This window comes from Alexandromys fortis, unplaced genomic scaffold (genome assembly GCF_014885135.2).
Source record: "Alexandromys fortis isolate MF-2015 unplaced genomic scaffold, M_Fortis_MF-2015_v1.1 scaffold_71, whole genome shotgun sequence".
NCBI lineage: Eukaryota > Metazoa > Chordata > Mammalia > Rodentia > Cricetidae > Alexandromys > Alexandromys fortis.
The window spans coordinates 5,284,771-5,309,378 of record NW_026067954.1 but is presented as its reverse complement, the minus strand read 5'-3'; the positions used below and the strand labels follow the sequence as shown (position 1 = coordinate 5,309,378).

Sequence of the window (24,608 nt, the reverse complement as noted above, 5' to 3'; positions counted from 1 at the left end):
GTCTATTAGCACATGTGATTCTATTCTGTAAAAGTTAAGTGAGACACTGTAAGCAAAGCACCTCGGAGAATTCCAGTGCATACAAGGAACAGAAAGGACTCTTAACAGGTTGGAAAAGGCAGTGGTGTCACAATGCAACATCCCCTCTGCTTGTCAGGAATGAACACCAGGGAGAAACCTGTATTCAAGTGCCAGAGCCAACTGAGGTTTGTGCGCTCAGCAATAAGATGAAAGAATGACTACACCTTACTAGGAAAAGGTTTTGATGTCCATATTATTCACAGCCAAATATTATCCACAAAGTCCCTGCAAACAGCTAAAGAATGTATACCACGAAGGCGATAAACCCACAGCTTCCTTCAGACACGCCCATGACTATGAAGCACTGATGATACAAACACTCATAAGACTGCCCTGACCTCGTGTGAGCCATGAAATGAACGACACACAGCATCATCAGCACAACCCTGACAAGAGGCAGGCAGTGGCTTTCGCTGATGTGTTCCAGGTGTCTACCATGCACTGGAAGGTGCCCCAGACGATCTGGACAGATGACATATGCATGAGGAAAGAAAACTGTTCCTGTGGAATTCTGTCTGGCGGGGGGGAAAAGGACAAGTGTCTACAAGACATTAAGGACAAGCTGCCATGAGAGAAAGGGATGTCAGTCTGACGAGAAAATACAACATGCAACAGTGAGTGTGGAGGCTAAAAAGGACCGTGGAGGACAGAAGCAGCAGTGCCATGGGGAACAGTGTGACCACATATATATCAGAGAGTGGATAAAGTCTAAGTAGCTAAAAAAACAGATTGCTTGAGAAGTGGTCAAGAATTTTCAGACAGGATCCCTCCCTGTAAAAACTTCAGAAGCAGGCTACGGAGGGCTGGTAGACACTGGAGAGTCACTGTGGGCTTCAAGCCTGGAGATGAGGCCGGAACTGAGACTAGAGGGCTGAATGGTGAAAGAATGAACAATAGAGAGAAGGCTGTAGGCAGGAGGCTCGCGATAGCTCGGAGGGACATGTGGTGGGCTACTGGGAGGCAGCAGCAAGAAAAACAAAGAGAAAGAAGTCACTGTAAATTGGTTCCACAGGCCAAACCAATATATCTGGAAAAGAACAAGACAGGAAGCGTGGTGTGTGGTATGGGGAAGAAATAACAACCAGACTAGACTTTCATCTTGGAGACCAAGTAGGCGGGACTGTAGGAAGAGCTGGGTGGCAAAACGAGATCAGTGTGGGACCCGCGAAGTTATCTAGAGGTGGGCAGGTAGACTTCCTTGGCTAGCTTCATTAATACGCCCAAACTTCACCACTGTGGGCTTCCATTTTATTCTGCCTTGCTCTTAGCTGCCAATGAACACAAGAAAAATAATTTTATCTTCAATTCCTAAAAATATCAGCCAGCAAGTACTATACAGAGACAATCAGAAATGGTATATAACTATCAAAATGAATTATTTTCAAGTTTCAGATTACAGAGTTTGCTATGTGCATGCTTTACTTCCCCTTGAACATCTGCATTCTCAAGCAAATTTGAGACTGGAGACAACAGAGACACAGGAGATCTGAAGGGAAATTCTCCATCTGGGTTTTCCCAAAGTGAACTACAGGCAGGGCACGGGTGTGTGACCACAGGAAACTAGAACGTGCTTTAAGAGAATGGGAGGACTTCTAATGGAGGTATGTACGGCCACCAGACAACAACTTTCCCAAATTCTTAAAACACCTTTGCCCTTTTTCCTTTCTTGTATGGGTTTTCCCCACAACCTCCCCTCTTCAATTCTCTCTTGAAACAAGCTCTTGTTACACAGCTCAGGTTGGCCTCAAAAACTCCATGTTCCTGCCTCAGCTTCTCCACTGCACCTGGCCTCCTCTGAACGCCGCTGCCTTTGTCCCCCCACCTTCCTTTATTCTAGTGAACTCTCTGGCCCTCTTTATTAAAATATCAGCAACACCCATTCTTTTGAGAAAGAAGGCACAAGGACGCTGGCGAGTCTATGAATGTCATCTATCATCTTGCTGACTTCCCTGCAGTGGAAAGTTACTTTGAAGGTATTTTTAGAAGGGATTCCTTTTCATCTCAAAATTAACTAAACACGGAGTTTCTGGAAAGAAAGAGGCGAGTCACTGTTGGCTCAGGCTAATCCTGCTCTTCCTGGTGCTATTATCCACTGCCAGACCCTGGGAGTTCACAGGCCAGAGCAAGAAACCTGTTCCTTTCACCCCAGCACTCAGGAGGAGAAGCAGGCAGATCTCTGTGAGTCTGAGGCCAGCCTGGTCTATAGAGCGAGTTCCAGCACAGCCAGAGTTACCTAGTTATATACCCTATCTCAAAAAAATAAAAACAAACAAAACCCTGAGCTTAATAATAAAATATCTCCTTTATTATGACCAGCTATGGCCCATCTTCTTCCTATCCTGTCTAACTCCACCCTAGGCTAATGACTTTTCTTCAGCTTCACAACTTCAGCTAATTTACCAAAAGGTAAATACCTCTACCCAATTTACAGCACTGGAAACTAAGGGAAAATTCACTGAAAGAAAGCTAACTTTTGTTAGACTCTTTGGCATCTGACATGCTTCAATACAACCTGAGAACATAAGCTGAAGTTAAATCTTGACTTACAGGTCAATCCTTTAACATTAGGTGTACCCAATGAGAACAAAAAACTCTGAAATAAACTTCAAAGGATTGGAAAATACAGGAAGGAGTCTAACATGTTATTTTAGAAAAGATATTTTACATGAAAGCAATAGAGAAGAAACTGGTCCAGGGAAATGTGGATCTGAAAAGGAAGGTGTGGGGAAGGGCAATCAAGAATGAGCAAATAAATGACTCAGTTTTCAAAGCCAACAAAAGTATGGTCATGCAAATGTAATTAGGCAGCAGGCATGCCATCTCTAAACGTCCCTTCACAGCTCAGCTACCACTGTTAAGTGCATCTGCAGAGGGAAAGGTACCCCCACTATATGGAAAATGAACATAATAAAGTAAGCTATAGAAAATGTTTAGGCAGAGTCTGGTGTGAAGTAAGGTGCTGCACAGACTAGCTTAGGCCCAGTTTGCATTCTGAACTAACGATATCTCAGAACAAACTTGTCTACAATTGGTGTAACAAGATGACGGGCAGTTGAAATTTTAGACAGATTACAACATATCTCATTTACCTATTGGAAGCCCCACTTTCCATACTTGTCCTCAGTAGCGACCTGCTGCCCACACCATGGGCATCAGCCCTGAGGTCACCTGCACAACCTTCCCCATGTGAACCATGACTGTTTCCAGAACACCTGAAACTGACTGATCTAGCCCTGGGCCTAGACAGCAACATAGAAATCCACTCCATTATTTCCTCTAGCAGTACCCAAAATACGAGCATCAAAATCTTAGGAGGAACAAGCTGAAGCATCTGGGAACCTTCCAAATGACTTCCTCTTCTTGCAAGCCACAGCTGTCACAGAATGTGCTCTGGAGCTACATTTGCACAAACAGAAGTTTTCTGTTAGCTGTGGGAAACTGAGGACAACTTATTTTGCTCTCTGTGTGTCTTCATTCTCCCTCAAACTCTAAAACTGCTTTTGGGACACAGGACACATGTTCTCCTTCTTTGGATCTTTTTCATCAAAATGCCAATGTAAGGGACTCAATTAAAATTCTCTAAATTATGAGGAAATTAACAATCTCACCTGAATTGTCACAACTGCGGCTCCTTGGCACTTCTTACCACCACTGCCTCTGCACTCCAAATGCAGGGTGGTCTGCTCTTCTCGGTTAACATACTGCTTGGGCATCGTCTCCAACAGCTCACCATCCAGGGCAACCTGCTGAGACTCCCTGAGAGCTGCCGTTCTGAAAAGCAACCCAGTGTGGGAAAGCAAAGTCAAGAAAGTTTCTATAAACAGTGATCAAGGGGTTGGGAGTGGAGAGATGGCTCAGCTCTCCAGAGTACTGGCTGGTCTTCCAGAGGACCTGGGTGTAACACTCAGCATCAATACCCAGCATCCACATAGTGGCTCACAACCTTCTACAACTTCTGGTCATACCCCATTACCAGGAGGGGGAGTACATAGCATGTCAATAATATGTCAGCAGACAAATACTCTTGGATGCATATAACATACAAGCATCTAATGCCTGAATCAAATGTATCCAAAGAAAAACTGTCAATAAAAGAAATGATTCACAGGTGATTTGTAAAACTAAGCTTGTTTGTTGTTAATTAAAGAGTCTTGCCCATATATATTCCTCAAGAGCACAAGTGAGAACCAAACCTTAAACAGGTGATGATTCTGAATGTACCGTGTGAACTCCAAACAAATGACTTCTCTACCCCTTGACCACTGATGTATGTCAATTTTCTAAAAACAGGGTGGAGAGCAAAGCAATGATACAAGAACATAAACTTCATGTTGTCCCTTCTAACACCATCTTTCCAGTATCAGACAGTTTTCTGAAATCATAAAATGTCTCATCCAGAACTGACCTCAGAAACAACCCCACAGGAAACATGTGACTAACAGTGTAAGAGTACCACATGGTATGGAATTAAAAACTGTCACAGGGACTGGAGCGCTGGCTCAGTAAGAGCATGTATTGTATTTTCATAGCACCCAAGTTCAGTTCCTAGCACCCATTCCAGGTGGCTCACAACTGCCTCTAACTACAGCTACAGGGGACCCAACACCTCTGGCCTTTGTGCGTGCCTGTGTTCATATGCTCATTCCCACATACTGAAGCACCAGGGGACTACTGCAGTGTGAGGAGGCTGACAAGGGAGGCAATCCAAATACTAAATCATCACCTGACAAACAGCAAGTATACTCCTCAAGGCCTCCTGGTCTTACCTGGCGTGCTGCTGCAACAGGTTCAGGTCTGTGCACATCAGCTGGGTGGTATCCTTCTGACTCAGCAGCACAGCTGAGGAAATGGGAGGCACAGGAGGCCTCACAGGGTGCAGAACAAGAGGAGGATGGGGAGCCTCGTGCTTCCGTAAGTTACTTAGAACCCTTTCTTTAGCTGAAAGAGAAGCCGCAGGTACTCAGTATCAAGCGGTGGTGATGCACATAGATACAAAGCCCTGGTCTGTTACTGTGATAATGTTTTCAGACTAGTTCCTTAGGCAAAGGGAGCCTAGATTGACAGTTAAAGGTGGAAAGAACTACACCTTTACCTAAGTCCCTACGAGCCTAATAATAGGCTACAAGGAACTAGGTGATCAGGAGCATGGCTGGAGAGATGGGTCAGTCTATCAACTGCTGGTTATATAAGCGTTAGGACCTGAGTCCAACACAAAGAACCCACATAGAAAAGAAAGGACTAGGCCCAGTGGCTCACATCTGCAATCCCAGGGAGGACAAGGCAGAAACAGTTGGATCCCTGGGATTTGCTGGTCAGTCAGGAGCCTATTCAGTGAGCTGCAGGCCAAAAGGAGACTTGTCTCAAAAAGCAAGTAGCATAAAGACTTACACTCAAGATTGACCTCTGCTCCTACACATGTGCACAAGCACTAACACACACATGCACCTATACAAATATACACTCTTTCCCACCCCCAACACATACAGACTCAATAATCTCATGGTTAAAGAGAGAAATCTCATGATCTTAAAGTACTACTCTAGGTAGTCTTGCATGCCATGCTGGTTGAACTTAACGACAGCATGTGGTGACCTACTGAGCAAATTAAAGCAGCTAGCATCTGGGCAATGGATGGGAATGTGCAGAGGTATATAGTTTAATACCACTATCCTGAGAAATAGGTGAGAAGGGAATGGGCATTACGGAATAGAATAGAATAAAAATGTGAAATCCCGTCAAGTTTTGAACAGGAAAACTGAAAATGTTAAGGAATGAAAATGGTTCATATAGCCCTGTCTACCCTACACTGCCACAGTCGGATAGTGAGTGTGTGTTACTCATACAATGACTCAGCCTCCATATAAGCAGCAGTCCAGGGCTATGGAAGAGAAATGATGGTGCTGGGACTCACAGCTTGGCAGGGACCGCACAGTCTCAGCCTGACTCATCGAATCAAAATGTTTCTATTCCCAATAGAAAGCTCACACCAATTCCCACTTCCCTCTCTTGACCACACTGCACACAAACCACCAGCAGTTAAGTGGGAACTGAAGAACGTGAAGACCAGGGCTGTCACCTCCCAAGTCCTTTCACTGAGACAGAAAAGAAAGGAAAGGTCAAGGGAACGTCAAGTCAGTAAAGTGTCAACAAAGCTTAAGGGTCTGCTGTGAATTCCAATGTTGTTCCGGCTATAAGAGTACATTTTCCATTCTTGGTGAAAAATAAAGTTGATAGCCATGAATTACATAAAGACATTTGTATTGTGTACACCCCAAACAGATGGAATTAGCATTCCAGAAAGGTCACGTGCAGCACTGAGCTTGTATTTTTCCACTAAAACTACCATTCCTTGCACAGTTTGTAAAATTAGAGAGCTACCATTTGATTAGATTTATGACATTACAGGTTATGACATTAAGAGCAAAACTAGGGGCTCTTTCAAATCCACTATAACTTACTTTCAGAAAAATAAAGGATAACATATACTCATATTATTATTGTTATTATTAATTATTATCTGTTATTGTTTTAGAGACAGCATCTCACTATGTAGTCCTGGCTGGCCTGCAACTCACTATGTAGAGCAGGCTAGCCTCAAACTCACAGAGATCCATCTGTCTCTGCCTCCCAAATGCTAGGGCTAAGACTAAAACTTCCATACCTAGTCAAGAGAATTTTTTAAGCAAAAGAGAAAAAATTAAATTCAAGGTATATTTATCTATAATCACCACTCTGATCAAAACTGGTATAAGTTATTTCTCTCAAAACAAATTTGAGAAATTGAGAAAAATAACCTGGCGTCAATCTTTCCTACAATTTCAAGTGCACATTTAATCATTTGATAAATCATATTTGATTATATAACCATAATCTTAATTGAGAAAAACCTTCAATTTATCTAGAAATCCAAGCATGAGGGGGTTGTCAAATGCTAAAGACTGCGAGAACCAAGAACTAGGTGCTGAGTGTGAGCATGACCTCCACAGCCAGACACTGCCACTTCTCAGCTCTGTGCCCTTCCGCCCCAGCTTCCCTCCATGCTGGGCTGCAGCGAGGACTGGGTGTATAGAGATGAAGCTTTGCAGGCTGCGAGAGATACTACAGATGGGCAACAACAGCAGCACTGCGTTTCTAGAGCTAGCCTGGTGTTCCTTGCTTAGCAAACGTCCAACACCAGGAAATAAACATCTGTATGGACAAGCTGAGGGCAGTCTGCTCTTCCTCTGCACCTTTCCGTAGTGCTCTCTGTATGTGCACATGAAAGTTTTACAATTACAAAAATGTTTCTGGTGGAAAAACAAGGAAAGAAAAGGTGGAATTTCAGAAAATGTTGGTGCTTTAAATGAAACGGTTCAGCAGAAGCCCAGAGGGTCTCTTTTCTCTTTACTCAATGAACAAACTGATTGGGGCAAAAGTTGAAATAAAAGAGGATTCCTGTCTCTCCATTTAATATGTTGTAATGTTAGCAACAATTTATAATTTTATTATGTCTTACATTTTAAAAATATATTCCATAATTAATGTTAAAGGTAAGCTCAGAATCCATCTTTTATGTTTTAAAATCGGATGTATTCCAGCAATTCTGTGGGTTAAATGGCCTTTGTGGCCTGGTCCCGAGTGCTAACTGATCATTTAATGCACCGTCTTTCTAGAAAAATGAAATATGAGAAACAAGCAGTCGTTAAAGAAACACGCCTATAGTCCTAGCACCCAGGGGAGCAGAGGCAGGGTATCTCTCTTGGTTTCTTGTGAGCTACACAGTGAGAGAAGGTCTCAAGAGAAAAAAAAAGAAGAAGAAAAAGAATCAAATGCATTTCAATTCCATAGTAAGGGGTTTCAGATACAAAGAGTTACAAAAGAAAAGAACCAACTTCTGAATGTTAAAATTGCACAGCCAAAGTAACAACATTTGAAACTACACTTTAAAAATAGTTCTGTAGTTAAAGTAATTTTTAGAGTGTTGCAGAAAAAGTGAACCATGAGCCCTGGCTTTCAGCTGCAGACAGATGTGTGGCTCAGTCTGGGACAATGAGGAGTAAGCAGAGTCTGTGGGCTCCATGAAACAACTCTTTAATGGATACTTGCCCGTATGCAATGCATAAGCAAGGACGACATAGGTGGCCACCTTGATTTGGAGGCAAATGCTGTGGAGTGAGGCGGCAGGGAAGGGAACGGCTGTGCTGGCAAGGCTGAGTCCTTAGGCTGTCCTACTGCTCTGAGCCTCCTGCCGCCATGCTTCCTTCATGAGGGATAACCAATCACTACTCTTAGGTATGCCATTCAGGGAGTGGGTTCTGTCCCTCGGTGGCAGACAATCAAACATGGGAAGTTTCTTCCCAGAAACTTAAAATGTATTTGTTCTTTATTTTAACTGACTGTTCCCAAACCAGGACCCTTAATGAACAATTCTCATTGGAGAGATAAGTGTGGAAACCTTAACCCTCCAAGGTTCTGACTCAGATTTTCTGTCTTTCGAAGGGGTTGACGCTGCAGGACTCACCCAGCAGAGGATCAGTAAAGTCCACCTGTGCCGAGGAGCTGCAGGCCAGCGAGTGCGACTCAAGCTTGGCCTGCGTCCACTGACCAACTGTCTCCTGAAACTCATGCTGGATGCGCTCCATATTCAAGTACTCCATCCACAGGTCCTAGAGGAGAACCAAAGCACTTGAACCTTGGGAGATGAATCATATGTCCACACATACAACTATGAATTTACATCAGTGTGTGTCTCAGTTTCAATGAGGTGACCCACTAGGCTTCCAACATTAGCATGAGCTGCGCTGCAAATGACCACTAACAATCTTAACAGCAGTCACGAAACTTTTTGCTAATATACCATGATTAGGAAAAAAAATCTGATAAACAGCCCCACTACATGCATATTAATTGTAAACACAGACACACTACTAGATTACTAAATTATGTGCATTATAAAACATATAATGAAAATAAAACATTTTTAAAGTAAGATTTTAAAGTAAATACAGGAGCTAGCTTGCAGTTAAGAACATATACTGCTCAGCAGAGGACCTGAGCTCAGTTCCCAGCACCCATGTTAGACAGCTCACAATCGCCTGTAAATCTAGCTCTGAGGGAAGCAACAGCTCTGGCCTCAGTAGGCAGCTGCATGCATGTACACATACCCTCCCACAGACACACACAGTCATGCAATCAAAGATGAATTTAAATTTAAAATAATAAAATTAAACATTTTAAATGTTTTTGTTTTTAAATAAAGACACTGAAGCTAGGCATGACAGTGCATGCCTGTAATCTTAGCTCTCAAGCTAAGGCAAGAGGCTTGCTGCAAAGTCAAGACCTCTGGTCTACATAGTGAGTAACAGCCCACCTGAGCTACAGAGCAAGACAATGAATGATAAATTAACCTGGATTAAGCAATTTAAATTAAATTAAATGTACAAGAAATACAGGACACAGAAAAGTATGTTAAGCTACACCACAAAAGTAAAATCAACAAAAATTAAAATGTGAAAAACAAAGGACAGAACTAGCTGGTTTCTTCAACAGAAAAACAGTAAAAGGAAACAAAGAAAAAGAAAACCTATAGATTAATTATAGGCCCATCAACCACTCTCAAAATGTGGGTCCTGATTCCAAGTGCCAAAATAAATAAAAACAAAATCTTCAGAGCTAGAGAGATGGCTTAGCCACTAAGCACACTTGTGGGGTACTTGCTCTGGCAAAGGGCTTAGGTCTGGTTCCCAGCACCCATGGACAGTGGATCACAACTTCTGCACTCCAGTTCCAAGGGAGCCAACGCCCTCTTCTGGCCTCCATAGGTACACAGACTAACATGGAGACAGAATACTCATACCCAGAAAATAAAAATGAATAAACTAAAATAAATAAATAAAAACCTTGATGGCATTTATGAGACAACTGGAATTGAATAGGCTCTAAGTCTGGTTTCCTCTATAGCTTATCTGCTTCTCTACCAGAAGTTAACTGTATACTAAATCTGGAGAACGTTTGATATATAAAGATTTTTAAAGATAAAGAACACCATAACTCAATATTTACATCTATCTTTATTTTTAAGATTTAATTTTATTATTTTTAACTATTTTTAATTTAATTTTATACTTAATTGTATGTATGTATGTATGTGCAAGCACACATATGTGTGTATAGGAATATGAGGAGATGGAACGGTACATTTATCAAAGAATTTTTTTCCACACAATGAAATATAGTCATTAAAAAGGGAAAACAGCTGGGCATGGTGGCACACACCTGTAATCTCACCAACCTGGATAAGAGATAAGAGAATTGCCCAAGTTTGAGGCCAGCCTGGGCACACAAAGGAGATCTTTTCTCAAAAATTTAAAAAAATACATAAATATAAAAAGAAGGAATAGTAAGTGGGCTGTTCTTCTGAGTTCTGCACTCCACGGATCTCCAGGGGGCGCTCACATTAGAATGGCACTCTTATCAAACAAGAGGTCAGGTTTTATCCCAGGCTTTTTCAGACCCAGGCCAGCTGGCCTTGGTGAGTTCCCGATAGAACATCCCCATTCTCTCAGTGTGTGGGTGCACCCCTCGCGGTCCTGAGTTCCTTGCTCATGCTCGCTCTCCTTCTGCTCCTGATTTGGACCTTGAGATTTCTGTCTGGTGCTCCAATGTGGGTCTCTGTCTCTGTCTCCTTTCATTGCCTGATGAAGGTTAATATTCAGGAGGATGCCTAAATCCGGACTCGCTGAACATAGCGGACAATGAGGACTACTGAGAACTCAAGATCAATGGCAATGGGTTTTTGATCCTACTGCACGTACTGGCTTTGTGGGAGCCTAGGCAGTTTGGATGCTCACCTTACTAGACCTGGATGGAGGTGGGTGGTCCTTGGACTTCCCACAGGGCAGGGAACCCTAATCACTCTTTGGGCTGACGAGGGAGGGGGACTTGATTGGGGGAGGAGGAGGGAAATGGGAGGCGGTGGCGGGGAAGAGACAGAAATCTTTAATAAATAAATAAATTTTAAAAAAAAATCAAGAGGTCAGGAGCAAAATACACTAGCAATGTGGTTCTGTAGCTCCTGACTTACTTTCTCTTTCTGAACTTCAAATGTCCTAAGGATTCAAGGGTCTCTAAGCTTCTCAGTCAGGCACTGCGACCAAGTCTCAAATCACTAATTCCAAGCCGACTGAAAGACAGGGAATTAGTCCCACCGAGGTCCTGCTCACAGCCCTGTCCTATTGCAGCCAGCGGCAGCAGACCCTGTTCCTGTGTAGACCCCCTCCTGTAAACGGAGTGGCTCTGTCACCGTCTGCACCCATGTCTCTGTCAGGCATTCTCAGCATGGGTACAGACAGGATGAGACAGAGGCAGGTAAGCAAGACACAGAACGACCCAGAGCCTGAACTTACACAAATCTACTTATACAGTCGTGTGTTAGATGGTAAGCCAAGGCTGATTCCGGGAGAGGCAAGGCTGCTGGGAGGGACAGCTCACTGGGAAAGTCCGTGTATTTGTCTGGGGTGGGTATGTGCCCATGAGTTCAGGAGCCCCCAGAGCTAGAGTCACCTGACATGGGACCAGGAACTGAATCTGGGTTCTCTGCAAGAGAAGTTTGGGTTCCTAGCCACTGAGTTACTTCTCTAGCCCACACGATTACTATTTAAAGCACCCATGTTTCCACTATCTGTAAAGACTTGGGTAAAGATTAAGAATGCAGAGCACAGAGAAGAAATGAGTGAGGGACAGCATTCGAGAACCTTTCCTGCTCCTCGAGCCTTTTATTGTCACTGTATTTTGAGCCTTACATATTCTTTCCCAGGGCTGTGACACCTTTACTCTGTTTCCTAATCTAGCCGGTCCACTATCATTAAGCCCACTTTCTCCACCAGGCCCATTCCTGAATTCTCCATCTCTCATCTCCCTCCAGGCAGCCGCCCTAACAGAGCTCTCTTCTGAAGGCATTTCCTCTTCTCTCCTTCCTCTCTTAATAAATAGCTCCTCCAGATAGCCCAAGTGGGGGTTGGGAGGACTAGCCATTCTTATAGATGTAATCAATTCAAAATCCTTCCTCCAGGACTCCAGTGAGATTGCTCAATGGGTAAGAACACTAACTGCCTTTATGGTTTCCAACACCTACCTACATCAGGTATCACAACTGCCTATAACTCCAGTTCCAGGGGATCTGATACCCTGTGACCTCGGAGGGCACCTGCACACACGGCTCTCTTAAACTCACTCAGGCACAGACACACTCAGAAATAATAAATAACTGTTTAAAAGCCTACTCCATTTACTCAACCATTGCCATAGTCATCTAAAGATTTCAGAACAAAACCCGAAGTCTTTGGGAAGGTGTGCATGGCCCTAGCTGGCTCCATCCTAGCCGGTGTCCTTAGTTCTGCCTATGCTGCTCGGCGGCTACATCCTCGCCACTCCACTCTGGACAGGCTGTGGTTTGGCCTGGACTAGTCTTTCATCACTTAACAACCACGTCTTCCCTTCAAACATCACCAAGCTCCCACGCGTTCTTCAGAGCTCACAAGTCACTACTTCAGGCTGGGTCTCACTGGGCTCACAGGGCACCACTGGCATTTCTCTCCCAGTCTTGATCACAGATGTGACCTCTGCACATAAGCTCCCCTGCAGGGACTCCTTCAGATTTCTCTTACTATCTTTAGCATTAATAACCTGGCATTCAATAAATTCTGGTGTAAGGAAGAGAAGACTAAAGGGAGGAAAGAAAGACAAATATATCTACTGTAGATTAACGTCTATATGCAGTGTGGAAATAGAGAGGCTTAAGGAACCAACTGAAAATCAGTCCACCACATCTCAGCAGCTACTAGACCATATCCAGTGCAGGGTCAGCAGCTGCCAGAATTCAGCCCCTAGATAGAAATATTCCCAAGAGAGGCCTTCTTTTCTACTTCCCTGCCTCCTTTCAGCCTAGCTCCAGAAACCTGAAGAAAACTGAGACTACAAGTTAGGGCTGAAAAAGAATCACAGACAGTGGAGTGTGGCGGAAAGAAAACCTATTAGGACACACAGGAAGTAAAGTCAGGTGGCTCCAGAAGAACAAATCAGAACTAGATACTGACAAGGAAGCCTCTCCATCACCTCCCTGTGCTGACCTATGACCTAGGTTGTAGATCACCTAAAATGCATTCCTGTGCTTCCAAGGGTAGAGATGGTGAGACATATTCAACAGATCACAACTCAAATAAGCAAGAAGACAGTCAGACAAAGGCTTTGTTCTTCAGGTTACAAAACAGCCTAGAACAAGCTTCAGGCCTTCAGATGAGGCCAAAACAGAGTGGCCAAAGGTTCATATATACACTGACTAAACCCACCAGAATGACTGTGTGATCACCATTCTGTAACAGTAAGCAGTTTTACTACTGGGTGAATATTTACATTTAGTTCAATTTACATTTAGAAATGCAAAAAAAAAAAAAAAAAAAAGGTATTGTCATAGTTTTACCTGCTGATTCTGCATCACTTTTGCCAGCCTGTGAATATCATAATGCTTTGGTAAAGAAGGAATATAAGTATCCCCTTTTTGAAAATTTTCATCTTCTAGCCATAATATATATACATTGAAGAGCCTAAAAGATAAAAACACAATTACATAAAATGTAAAAAGATGTGCAGTCAAATGAAGTTTCTTATATTTACTAAGAACTCTGGTACCACCATCTGAGAATAAAGGCTTCCATGAAGAAATGAGTCTAGCAGCCACTGATTCTCCTAAGAAGCTCACAGTGGGACCCTCACACACCATTAAAACAAGATCCAATGGGCTAGAAAGATGGCTCAGAGGTTAAGAGCAATGATTGCCCTTCCAGAGGTCCTGAGTTCAATTCCCAGCAACCACATGGAGGCTCACAACCATCTATAATGAGATCTGATGCCCTCTTCCAGCCTGTAGGCATACATGGAGGCAGAATACCATATACATAACAAATAAATAAATTTTAAAACAAAACAAAACAATATCCAACTTATGTAACAGGTCTGAAAGGGGCTCTGAGAGCCCTGCTAGGGATGAAGGAGTAAGTGGAGGATATGCCTGGAGGAGTGCTCATACCACATCCTAGGATCTGAACTCAGCTTGGCTGTTCTGGTTGAGTCAGACAGAGCCAGTCTTAGTGCTTGGAAAATACCAAAAGCTAGTTTCTATCCAACTGCAAGCACTTGCCAGCTTAAGAGCAATGGCCACTCCTGTCTCAAGGAAACCATAAATAAACCTGTGGATCTGTGTACCTTGCTCTCATTAAAAAGGAATTAAAAAAAAAAAACTAGGCTTACAAAAGTTATGTCTTTATTTTTAAATATATTTTAACAGTTTGTTTATGTTTTGCTTTTTCAAAGAACAGAATCATCTATCAGCTAAAACCAATGGATTCCAAGGCATTGTTTGAAAACCAGCATGGAAAAGTAGTTTGCAGACACAGATGACCAAAAGGCAGCCTGAGGTAGCTCTGGCCAACAAAGCGGAAAACTACCTCCTTTATAAGCAGGATAGGGTACCAAGGACAAGAGCTACAGACAAGGATGGTGCATGCATAGATTTTTCTTCTAGGTCCTGACTCAGAAAAATGGATGCTTTTTAAAAATCCACAGAGGGAACTGAAGAGAGGGAGTATCAATGACCTAAAATGTTCCAAGAGAAAATCTCCTAGTAAAACTGGTTAAAAATAAAAGGGGAGGGTCCTTTAACCACTCACGGTAAGGGCTAAGAGCAAGTCCTGAGGGCCCCAGGGTCAAAGCAAGCCTGAGACCTGGGTTTCCTCACTCACCAAGGTGTTCTGTAATTGAGGACAATGCCGAAAAGCCATATTTATGCGGTCTTGCTCTAAGACAACCATTTGGACTAAATTACATTTACAGGCAGAAACTATACTAACCAAACCTAGCTCACTCTGAAGTTCCTAACACTTAGGGACAGACCAATCTGTGCCCAGAATGATAAGCCCCTGGATTCTGCCAAGGATCTCAGAGCTAAGAAACCCTGTATTAGTCACTTCTTTCTTTTAACAACTATTTCAAAGGTTCTGGTAGTTATATGCCTACTACGATCAATTTGTTTTGGCTTGCCTCTGTTTTCACATAAGAAAGAGAACAGTACCAGCCCTCTGGGTTATTACTCAGACTCAAACACTCAACAAAGCTACATCCAAACTTCTCATGGAAACATCTCTAGGTATGAATCAGTGTCAAAGCCACCTCCCAAATACAACCTAACAATTTAAGAGTAACATCTGAGCTCCGTATCAAAGCTAACCCCTCCAACATCGTCTGAGCCACAAATACCAGCAGATAGCTAAGCTACCTTACCTTACTAGCTCCCTGTGCAGTTCTGGAGATGTCAGGTAAGCAGGGGTCCCAGCCTGCGGCTCTGCTGTCCCTTCACTGCCCTCTGCTGGAACACGGAGGGCCTTGCTTGCAGCATAGTGGAAGTCAGCCACCTCAGTCAGGCGTCTTTTCATGTCTTTCAACAAATTGATATGCGAGGGACTTTGAAAAAACCTTCTTCCAATACAACCATCTACAGGCAACCTTAAAGAATAAGGAGAACTTAGAGCCTTTGAGCAGAAAATGCCTAAGTGGCTGAACACAGTAGTCAGTCAGTGAGTTATCTTGCTATACCTCAAAAGCTATTTTGAGTATATAAGGAAAGGGTATACAGAGTTCCCCTGAGCTGAGTCCATTTCCATGGTTCTAATTATCTATAATCAACCATGGTACAAACAGAAAATTCCAGAAATGAGTAAGATATGCTTAGTTTTACTTTTTATTCCTTTTAGTGTGTGTGTGTGTATGCGTGTGTGTGTGTGTGCGCGCGCGTGCGTGTGTGTGTGTGTGTGTGTGTGTGTGTGTGTGTGTGTGTGTGTGTGTGAGAGTACATACAGGTGGACACATTCCATATCATTAGTGTAAAAGCCAGGAGAGCTTTTCTCCTTTCACTGTGAGTTTCTGGGATCCAACTCAGGTTATCAGGTTTGCATGGCAGGCACTACTACCCACTGATCTATCTTGCCAGTCCTAGCAATTTTTATTACAGAATACTGTTATACTGAGTTTTCTTTAGCAGCATATATACTAAACTAGTATGCTGTTGTAATTGTTTATCACATTAATAGTTATTCTGTTTATCTCTTGCTATGCCCAATTTATAAACTAAACTTTATCATAGGTATGTATGCAGAGTATGTAGAGTTTGGTACCAACTGAGGCTTCAAAACTCTACAGAGCATCTTGGAATGTGTCCCTAGAGATAAGGGAAAAATGCAGGAAAGTGTCCTTGAAAAGAATAAAACACTACAAATCAGGGCATCGGTCTCTGTTCGTGAAGAACTCGAAAAGTCCGTCTGTTTCTTTGTTTCAAAGGAATGAAGGAAGGGGCTGGAAGGGAATTAACCAGGGCTGGAGAGCAGGGCTTGATGCAGTGGACAGCCGGGCAGTCAGCAGTACTATGCAGCATCCCCATGCACGGCCAAGGCTTACACTCATACATCACTCCTCTTCATAAGGTCCCCTTGCAGGCCTCAGGGAGGTCACATATGTAGCCTCAGCTTGAAGCATCTTCTCTCCCTATACACCTCCAGAGGTTCTCTGCTGAGCCTTGCCCAGTCCCCAGGTACTGTCTTTGCCATGGTAGGAATAGATGAGGGTAAAGAGAAGTTGCCACAAGACACCCCAAACTCCATTAAGATCAAGTCTCTTAAGTATTGAGCACATAAAGAATCCTAGCTATGACTCTAACACAACCTCCACAGCAGACCATCTCAGAAGTGAGTTGATAGGAACTTACTACAGTACTGGGTACCATACCCATATTGTGGTCCAGGGCGATGAAGATATAGGAGGAAGAACTTCTGCCAAATGAGTGGAAGAAGAGGATGATCAGAAGGTGTGGCCAGAGCCTGCTGGGCCCAGCGGTAAATCATCATCCTCTGCAGGGATGGGACGATGGGCAGCTTCAGCTGGACCTGGGCTTTCTGCAAGAGAACAGAGCTTTAGCAATCCCCAAACGAACACAATCAAAACACTATGCTCTAAAAGTAAACATTCTGTTTCCACTTCCATAAGAAAAAGTTATTAAAACATTTTCCAAGCTCACTAGCTGACATTTTAACCTCTTTGGCAGTACAGAGAAGACCCCAGAATCAGCATCTTCCTGAGGAGTCATCTAAAGCATGGGGAGGGAGCACAGGTGAGAGCATTTGCTCAGCGTGCTGAAGGCTCTGAGTTCAATCCAGCACTGTAGTGAACTGAGGCACAGAAGAGGAGGATCACAACTTCAAGGTCATCTTCAACTACATCATAAATTGGAGAACAGTCTGGGAATACCTGAGACCCTGTCTCAAACAAACCAAAAAAAAAAAAAATCTAAAACTAACCTCATGTCCATTTCTGAAATTCCTTTGCATATAAAATATTATACTATCTTCCAATCATGACATGGTTCTGGCATTCGTGAACCCACATCAGCTATAACAGCACACAATTTGCATAACATTGGGTTCTACAGCACCCTATCATAGAAGGAGGGGAGACTCAGAAGGTCCATCCCTCCCTGTGGATGGAAGGGGAAGAGAGAGAAAGCTGGGGGAGGGGTGTTGGTTGGTTTGGTTTTTTTTTTTCCTTCTTCTTCAGTTGAATTAACTCCTGCAAGGTACACATGCTCCTGTAAGTAATCCTAATTAAACTTATTGGATCACAGGGAGAAGAAAGGACGGTAAAATGGAAAGGAATCAGCTGGGAAGCAGGCGGGATCCACAGAATAGAAGGAAGATAAGAGTAAAGGAAGGAATATTACCAAAGTATAGTAGAGGTACAGATGAGATGTCCATTATGATCACTAGAATATGCTAGCAACTTTAATAAAATCTTAACTTCATAAAGGAAATCAATCAAATGACAGAGAACCAAAAATGAATCTGTTAAATTTTATCAATCTTGAAAGTCTATATTCTGTTTTGTTTTGTTTTTGTTTTTCAAGACATGGTTTCTCTGTGTGACAACCCTGGCTGTCCTAGATCTTGCTCTGTAGACCAGGCTGGACTGGAACTCACAGAGATCCTCCTGCCTCTGCCTCTTGAGTGCTAGGGTTAAAGAAGTGGGCCACCACCACCCACTGAAAATCTAGATTTTAACAGGGCTTTTAGGGACTGAAGAATTCCTTGACAAGACTCTGAAACCTGAAAGCAAAGCCTCCACCACAGTCCTACAGTAGATCTCTAGTCCGAACCATTAGCCCAGGCTATTCCACATGCTGGTCACCACAAGTTTTCCAAAGAAACTCAGAGACTCAAAATCTCTGAAGCAGGCACCAGAATCTGACTTTTCACAAGGTAAACGAGGAGTTTGGGCACAAGAACAACCACTTCATGGCAACAGCAACCCCCTACATTCAGACTAAGATGGCAGTCCTCTGTGACAGGGTGGGGACTTGGAGAAGCCAACAGAGCCTTTGGTTCCACAGGATTTCAGATGCTGAATGGAGGGTTAACAGGTTGCATGAATGGCTCAGCTGAGAGTGTAAGCCACATCCAGTAACTCAGATGCAGGACACTACTGTACCTTTAGAGCTTGGTCGGGGGTAAAAGCATTTATAACCAACTCCCCTTCGACAACTCTTCGGAGCTGAGAGTCCTCTTCAAAGATGGATTCCATGTTCAGCACAGTCCATGCAAACCAAACCTACAACACGAAGCAAAAGGGAAGGAAAGAATCCACTAATTCCAACTGATGAGCGTATCCTGCTTACAAGTTTAAATCTTTTTTAGGGTTGAAGGTATGGTTCAGTGTACAGCATTTGCCTAGTGTGCGCAGGTTCCTCAATTTGATCTATAGCATTTAAAAACACACATACAGACATCAGGCAACAAATACTGAGTTTCTAAAGTTCCTATGTACTTAATAAGTGAGTATGTTCTTGTCACATGTATACAATTAAACAAAGCAAGTAACTGAAAAATGCTAAATTTTTCTAGGGGTAAAATGATGAGGATTGCATTTGGGGGTGGAGTATTCTAGAGCTAGGCAGGAAAGATGGCCCATCAGAGTCTCAGTGAGGCAGAAAAGCAGAAGTAGAAAGGAAAGCATGAGTCTACGTAGAGTGAGGAACTGGTGTCGACTCAGTCCCCAGGAGAGCAGGCTAATAGACTGCAGGATCCTACTGGGGCGTAAGGGAGAGAACAGCTATGACCTTACACAGCCTGAGATGGTCAGTGTGGCCAAGGCCACACACTGAGTGCTGACTAAGGTCTGTTCTGAGTGCTGCACATACATGTTCAACTACAGCCCCGTCTGAGCACGAGGACACTGAAGGCAGAGATATAAGCCAGCCACCCAAGGCACGGAGCTAGAACAGCAGAATCACTCTGAAACCTGGGCCACGTACCCCCAACACTTGATCTCTCTCCACTCAGCCCCAGTAAGGATGGTAACAAATGGCCCTCAGTAGACGGCATACCTGTGTGGACATGGACAAGCCCTCCACAAAAGAAGGTGTGATGTTGCCTGCCACAATCCAGCTCACGAGCGAAGAGAGCAGACTCCGGTCACAGTGGTAACCCAAAGCGTTCTACATGGGGGAAGAGGAGCAACAGAGTCTTTGAAGACCCTATCATTGATTCTTCCAAGGGTATTAGCAGTTACCTCTACATTGGAAGATTCCAACAGGACACAGTTGGTTTTGTGGTGTTGCTGAACTCAGTTTCAAGCGTTTCATTCAGAATTTTATCTCTATGTTAATCAGGGAAATTTGCCTATGATTTTCTTCTTTATCATCTCCTTAACTGTTTTTGGTATCAGAGTAACACTCCTTTTCATATTTTGGAATAGTCTGGAGGGCATTGCAATTAGTTCTTTAAAGGTCTGGAGAGTAGATCAATGACCCAGTCATGAGCAAGTGCATGATGTACATGTATGAAAATACTATCCTGGATGTCATAACAATGTATACACTAACTGAAAAAGAATTTTAAGAATGGGACTGTCCGCTGCAGTAATCCCAGGATTTACCACGGGAAACCGTAATGACGTCCCTGCAGTAGTCCCAGGGTGCACCATGGGAAACAGTAACAACATCCTGCAGTAGTCCCAGGGTGCACCATGGGAAACCGTAACAACATCCTGCAGTCCCAGGGTGCACCATGGGAAAACCATAACAACATCCTGCAGTAGTCTCAGGGTGCACCATGGGAAACTATAATGACGTCTGCTGCAGTAGTCCTAGAGCAGACCAAGGAAACATGCAGTGAGCATTACAGAACCCCAGTGTACTCACTCCTCTATGCAGTCCCTGGGATATAGACAGAGAACTATGGCTACCGAGATAAAAACAACTTTAAAGTGTAATTTATAATTAAAAAAAAAAAAAGAGCTACCATAGATTATTACCAGGAATTGTATATTAGGAGACCCTTTTAGCAGCTAATATCTAGCCAATGGCTGAAACATATTTTCTTGCAGTTACCTTGTGCTGTTGGTAGAGCAATTTCTGCACACAATCTTCCTGCATCAGGTAAAAAGCTGTTTTACACAAGTGGTCCATGAGGAAGAGAATGGGCTGTTCTCGGTACCACAGATGCTGGCTTATGAGAGCCTGGACCCAGAACTCTAACACAGCCACAGGACCTACTTCATTAGGCTGCATGCTCGCACATATGTGTGCCTGTGAAGAAATTCAGGTGATGTGGAAGATTAACAACCAACCTCCCTCCCTCCCTCCCGCCCTCCTTCCCTCCCTCCCATTGTTAGAACACATGCAAATGCTATCTACTTCCACAAAAGGCCAACTCTAACAGCCTTCCTGTACCAAGAGATTGGCATACCCATGTCATAAGAGCTAACACCACAAGTTCTGTGGGAAGAGGAGGAGCATATTAAGGGATTTGTTAGGGCCCTGACCTGGATCATGCTATTAAGAAGCTTCACGTTGTCCCCATGGCTGGTTCCTGTCAGATGCTGTGCCACCTTGTGGGTGACCTGCTGTGTGACCCCCTGAGGAACACCACTGTCCAAGTGTAGGAAGAGGAGAAGGTTCGACATAAACCTGAAGAGAGCAAAGGATCACACCCTTTACCTTCCAATCAGGCAGAATTGCGAGTGGTCCTGTGTGAGGTTTTTTTGGTTAGCTTTGCTATTCTCTGCTGTCTGAGACAGGGTCTCATGGAGTCCAGCTAGCCTCTAACTTGTTATGTTGCTGAAAACCACCCTTGAACACCAGACCTCCCAAAAAGCTGGAATTACAGAGAGGCACCACTGTAGCAGATTTGGGGCAATGGGTAGGTGGTGTTTAGGGAGGGAACAAGAGCTGTAAGCATGCTAGACAAGTGCTCTACCACTGAGTTATATGGCCAGAGCTCTTTTCTTTCTTCTTTTAAAAAGCTGAGCCATTCTTTATGTATACAGTGTCCTGCCTGTATGTATGTCTGCGAGCCAGAAGAGGGCACCAGATCTCATTACAGATGGTTGTGAGCCACCATGTGGTTGCTGGGAATTGAACTCAGGACCTCTGGAAGAGCAGTCAGTGTCCTTAACCTCCAAGTCATCTCTCCAGTGCATACACATACACACACACATACACACATACACACACACACACACACACACACACACACACACACCCCAGAGCTCTTTTCATTAACAGCAGATAATGTTAAATTGGTTCCATTTTCCACCATGTTTTTTAGGGATTCTGATAAACCTCTCACAACAATAAAACTAGAATCATTAATCTAAACAATGTTCATTAACCATACTGTAAACAGGAGTACAAAAGTTTTCTGTCTTTTTAAAAAAATAAAAATAGCCAGATGGTAGTAGTATACAGCTTTAACCCCAGTATTCGGGAGGCAGAGGTGGGTGGATCTCTGTGAGTTCAAGCCCAGCCTGGTCTACAGAACGAGTTTCAGGATAGGCTCCAAAGCTACAGAGACCCTGTTTTAAAAAATAAATAAATAAATAAATAAATAAATCAAAAAAAAAAAAAAAACACTATTAGGAGACAGAGGGATGGCTCAGCAGTTAAGAGCATGTACTACTCTTACAAAGGAGACAAGTATTGTTCCCAGCATCCACATCAGATATCTAACAGCCAGTTCCAAGGGATCTCTGACACCCTCTCCTGGCCTCTGTTCCTCTGTATGCATGTGCCCATACTGCCACACAGACTCACAAAGTACATAAAATTAACAATAAAAATAAATCTTAAAAAAAGACAGACTTTTAATTTATTCTAGAAACCAGAAAATGTCATTTCTACTTGCTGGGATATTTCTGTCAGCAGAATATACTCACTGCTCATTCTTCAGAAGGTAATACTGGCAAGGGTAGAACATGGGTAAAATCTTATCCAGAACATGGACCACTGCTCTCAAGTGCCTTGATTGGACCAGCATTCCCAACAGAGGGATTCCTTCTGCACATAACTTCTCAATGCTACAGAGGAAGAAAGGGAAAGCGAGTACTCAATAGCTCATTCATAAGACCGTATCCCTCCAGTGAAATGCAAGCCTACAGGACCCAGATTCTCTCAGTTCTCTAACATTTTTATGACTAACCTACACACAGAATTACTACAATCATAACTTAGGAATAAAAAGTTCTTAAAAGTCTCATCTATATTTTCATCTCACTAGATGAGTAATTTGAAAGCATTGTGCTCAAATTTACATATCCCAGGAACAAGATGAGAACCCACAGTTGGCCTGATTCAAGTGTCCCAGAAGCTACTGCAGCCAAGGGGAGATTGTAAAGCAAATTCAGTCTGTCAGCTTAAACTGCAGTGTGTCAGATACATTTTCTTTTCCTTTGAAATAATTTCAAAGGAATAATATAGATAGATAGATAATTTTTCTTTTTAGAGGATATATATATCAAAGTATTGAACAGAATAAAGGGCTGGCCACTTCAGGCCTGTGTCCAGCTCCAGAGATCCATAGACTCTGGCCTACACAGGTAGCCACACACATTATGGCATACACATACATATATTTTTTTAATTATATAAATCTTAAGAAATATCTTTTAAAAGCAGTGTTTTAGCATGACCATGACGCTGGGTGACTTTCTGACTATTATTGCCTGTATTCCCTTTAGTGTTATATTTGTGTCCGTCTAAGTCTGTCTATTCTACACCCGAGAGCCAGCCCAACTGCTCTAAGTTACTTCTCTTCTACTCACAGACTGTAGCTATGGAACAATTCCAAAGGGAAACACGTATTCTCCTTCACTCCCATCAGTGGTCAGTATGTACAAAAAGAACCCAGCAATGACTAACAACTACAGTGAAACAAATTAAAAACTATAGTCAGAGAAACAGGCCAGACACTGTTCTGAGAATGTAATAAGCATTGTGACGAACTTACGCTCCATAAAACCAGTCAGTACAATCATTTCCATCTCAGGGGTGAGGAACCTGGGCTCTAAGAAACTACCGTGGCACTAGAGCTCTGGGAATAAAGCAATGAGTGCAATCCTAAATAACCGCCCCCTTCTCTAGAACAATTCTAGATCAAGCGTGCTCTCACCTGCTTTCACATTTGTCCTACTACACGGCCTTCCCTTTGGCCCCCGTTAAGGGTATCCCCTTATTTTCCTCATCTCACCTCCTCCCTATCAGGTAGCTGCACCTATATTCATCCATTCTATCAGCATTTTTAAATATGTGTACAAGTTCTGTAGACACACAAAGGAATATGAAAAGTCCCTACCTTCTACAAGGAAGCTTTAGATGCGTTAAAACTATTTGTTTTGGCAAATAATCAGGAATGAATTTGGGCATTATTTCTCCTTTTATAACAAGGCTCATTATTTGACCCTAATTAACACCCGATGGGTTTAATGAAGGTCTCATGATTGGGATGTAAAAACATGAGTTTCTAGAACTCCTACCATCAGAGGACCCTGGAGGTTCAACATACAGTACCTGTGGCCAACAGCTGTCACAGCTAAGGCAAGATAGCAGCCAATGGGCATGCCTGATTTCACAGCCTTCAAGAGCGGATGAAACACAGATGACTCTGTCATGTCAGGTACCGCGCTGGAGAAGGGAACAACTGGACAACTCTGCTGTGTTCTAAAATCATTTTTGTGTAATTTTAATCTCAAGATCAAATTCCAGGCCCACTGGTTAAATGAAGTCTCAGGAGTCTCTCCATATCGAACAATACTGGCCAGATAGGAAACCTATGACAATTATTCATTTTGAACAATGTTAGTCATATACAAATTAAACAGCAACTTAATTTCCCACCTCTGCTGTGATCAACAGGGCCCTGAGAAGACACGACACTGTTTTCTTCCCTTCAGCGGATCACAACTCCCCACTCCAGACAAGCTTTATGAACCTGATCTCAGTTCAACACCACAGTGCTGGTAAACACATCCAACAAGTCAGAGTTAGGGGCCTCGTGGATAGCATTTACCCATTTAGTAGTATAAAAAGTAATATCAAGCCACCAACAATTCTATCAACTTGCAAAGGCTTAACAAATGTCATTCACTTCTCCTGAGTTGTACGTGTGAGCTCCAGCACA

At 43.1% G+C, this 24,608-nt stretch overlaps 1 protein-coding gene across 3 annotated transcripts in view; it reads right to left on the bottom strand.

The window, feature by feature from the left end:
• Positions 1-24,608, bottom strand: part of Epg5 (ectopic P-granules 5 autophagy tethering factor) — an 85,979-nt gene that overhangs the window by 30,449 nt on the left and 30,922 nt on the right. For all 3 annotated transcript variants that reach the window (XR_007593493.1, XM_050151625.1, XM_050151626.1), the window contains exons 16-27: positions 23,999-24,258; positions 22,369-22,509; positions 20,977-21,121; positions 20,543-20,740; positions 19,538-19,648; positions 18,643-18,762; positions 16,891-17,057; positions 15,394-15,615; positions 13,538-13,661; positions 8,582-8,726; positions 4,848-5,019; positions 3,690-3,852 (exon numbers count right to left, since the gene is read on the bottom strand). Coding sequence is in view for 2 of the 3 variants with exons in the window: in XM_050151625.1 (XP_050007582.1) it covers positions 3,690-3,852; positions 4,848-5,019; positions 8,582-8,726; positions 13,538-13,661; positions 15,394-15,615; positions 16,891-17,057; positions 18,643-18,762; positions 19,538-19,648; positions 20,543-20,740; positions 20,977-21,121; positions 22,369-22,509; positions 23,999-24,258 (1,968 nt within the window). In the remaining variant the exon portion in view is untranslated. The remainder of the gene's footprint in view (positions 1-3,689; positions 3,853-4,847; positions 5,020-8,581; positions 8,727-13,537; positions 13,662-15,393; positions 15,616-16,890; positions 17,058-18,642; positions 18,763-19,537; positions 19,649-20,542; positions 20,741-20,976; positions 21,122-22,368; positions 22,510-23,998; positions 24,259-24,608) is intronic.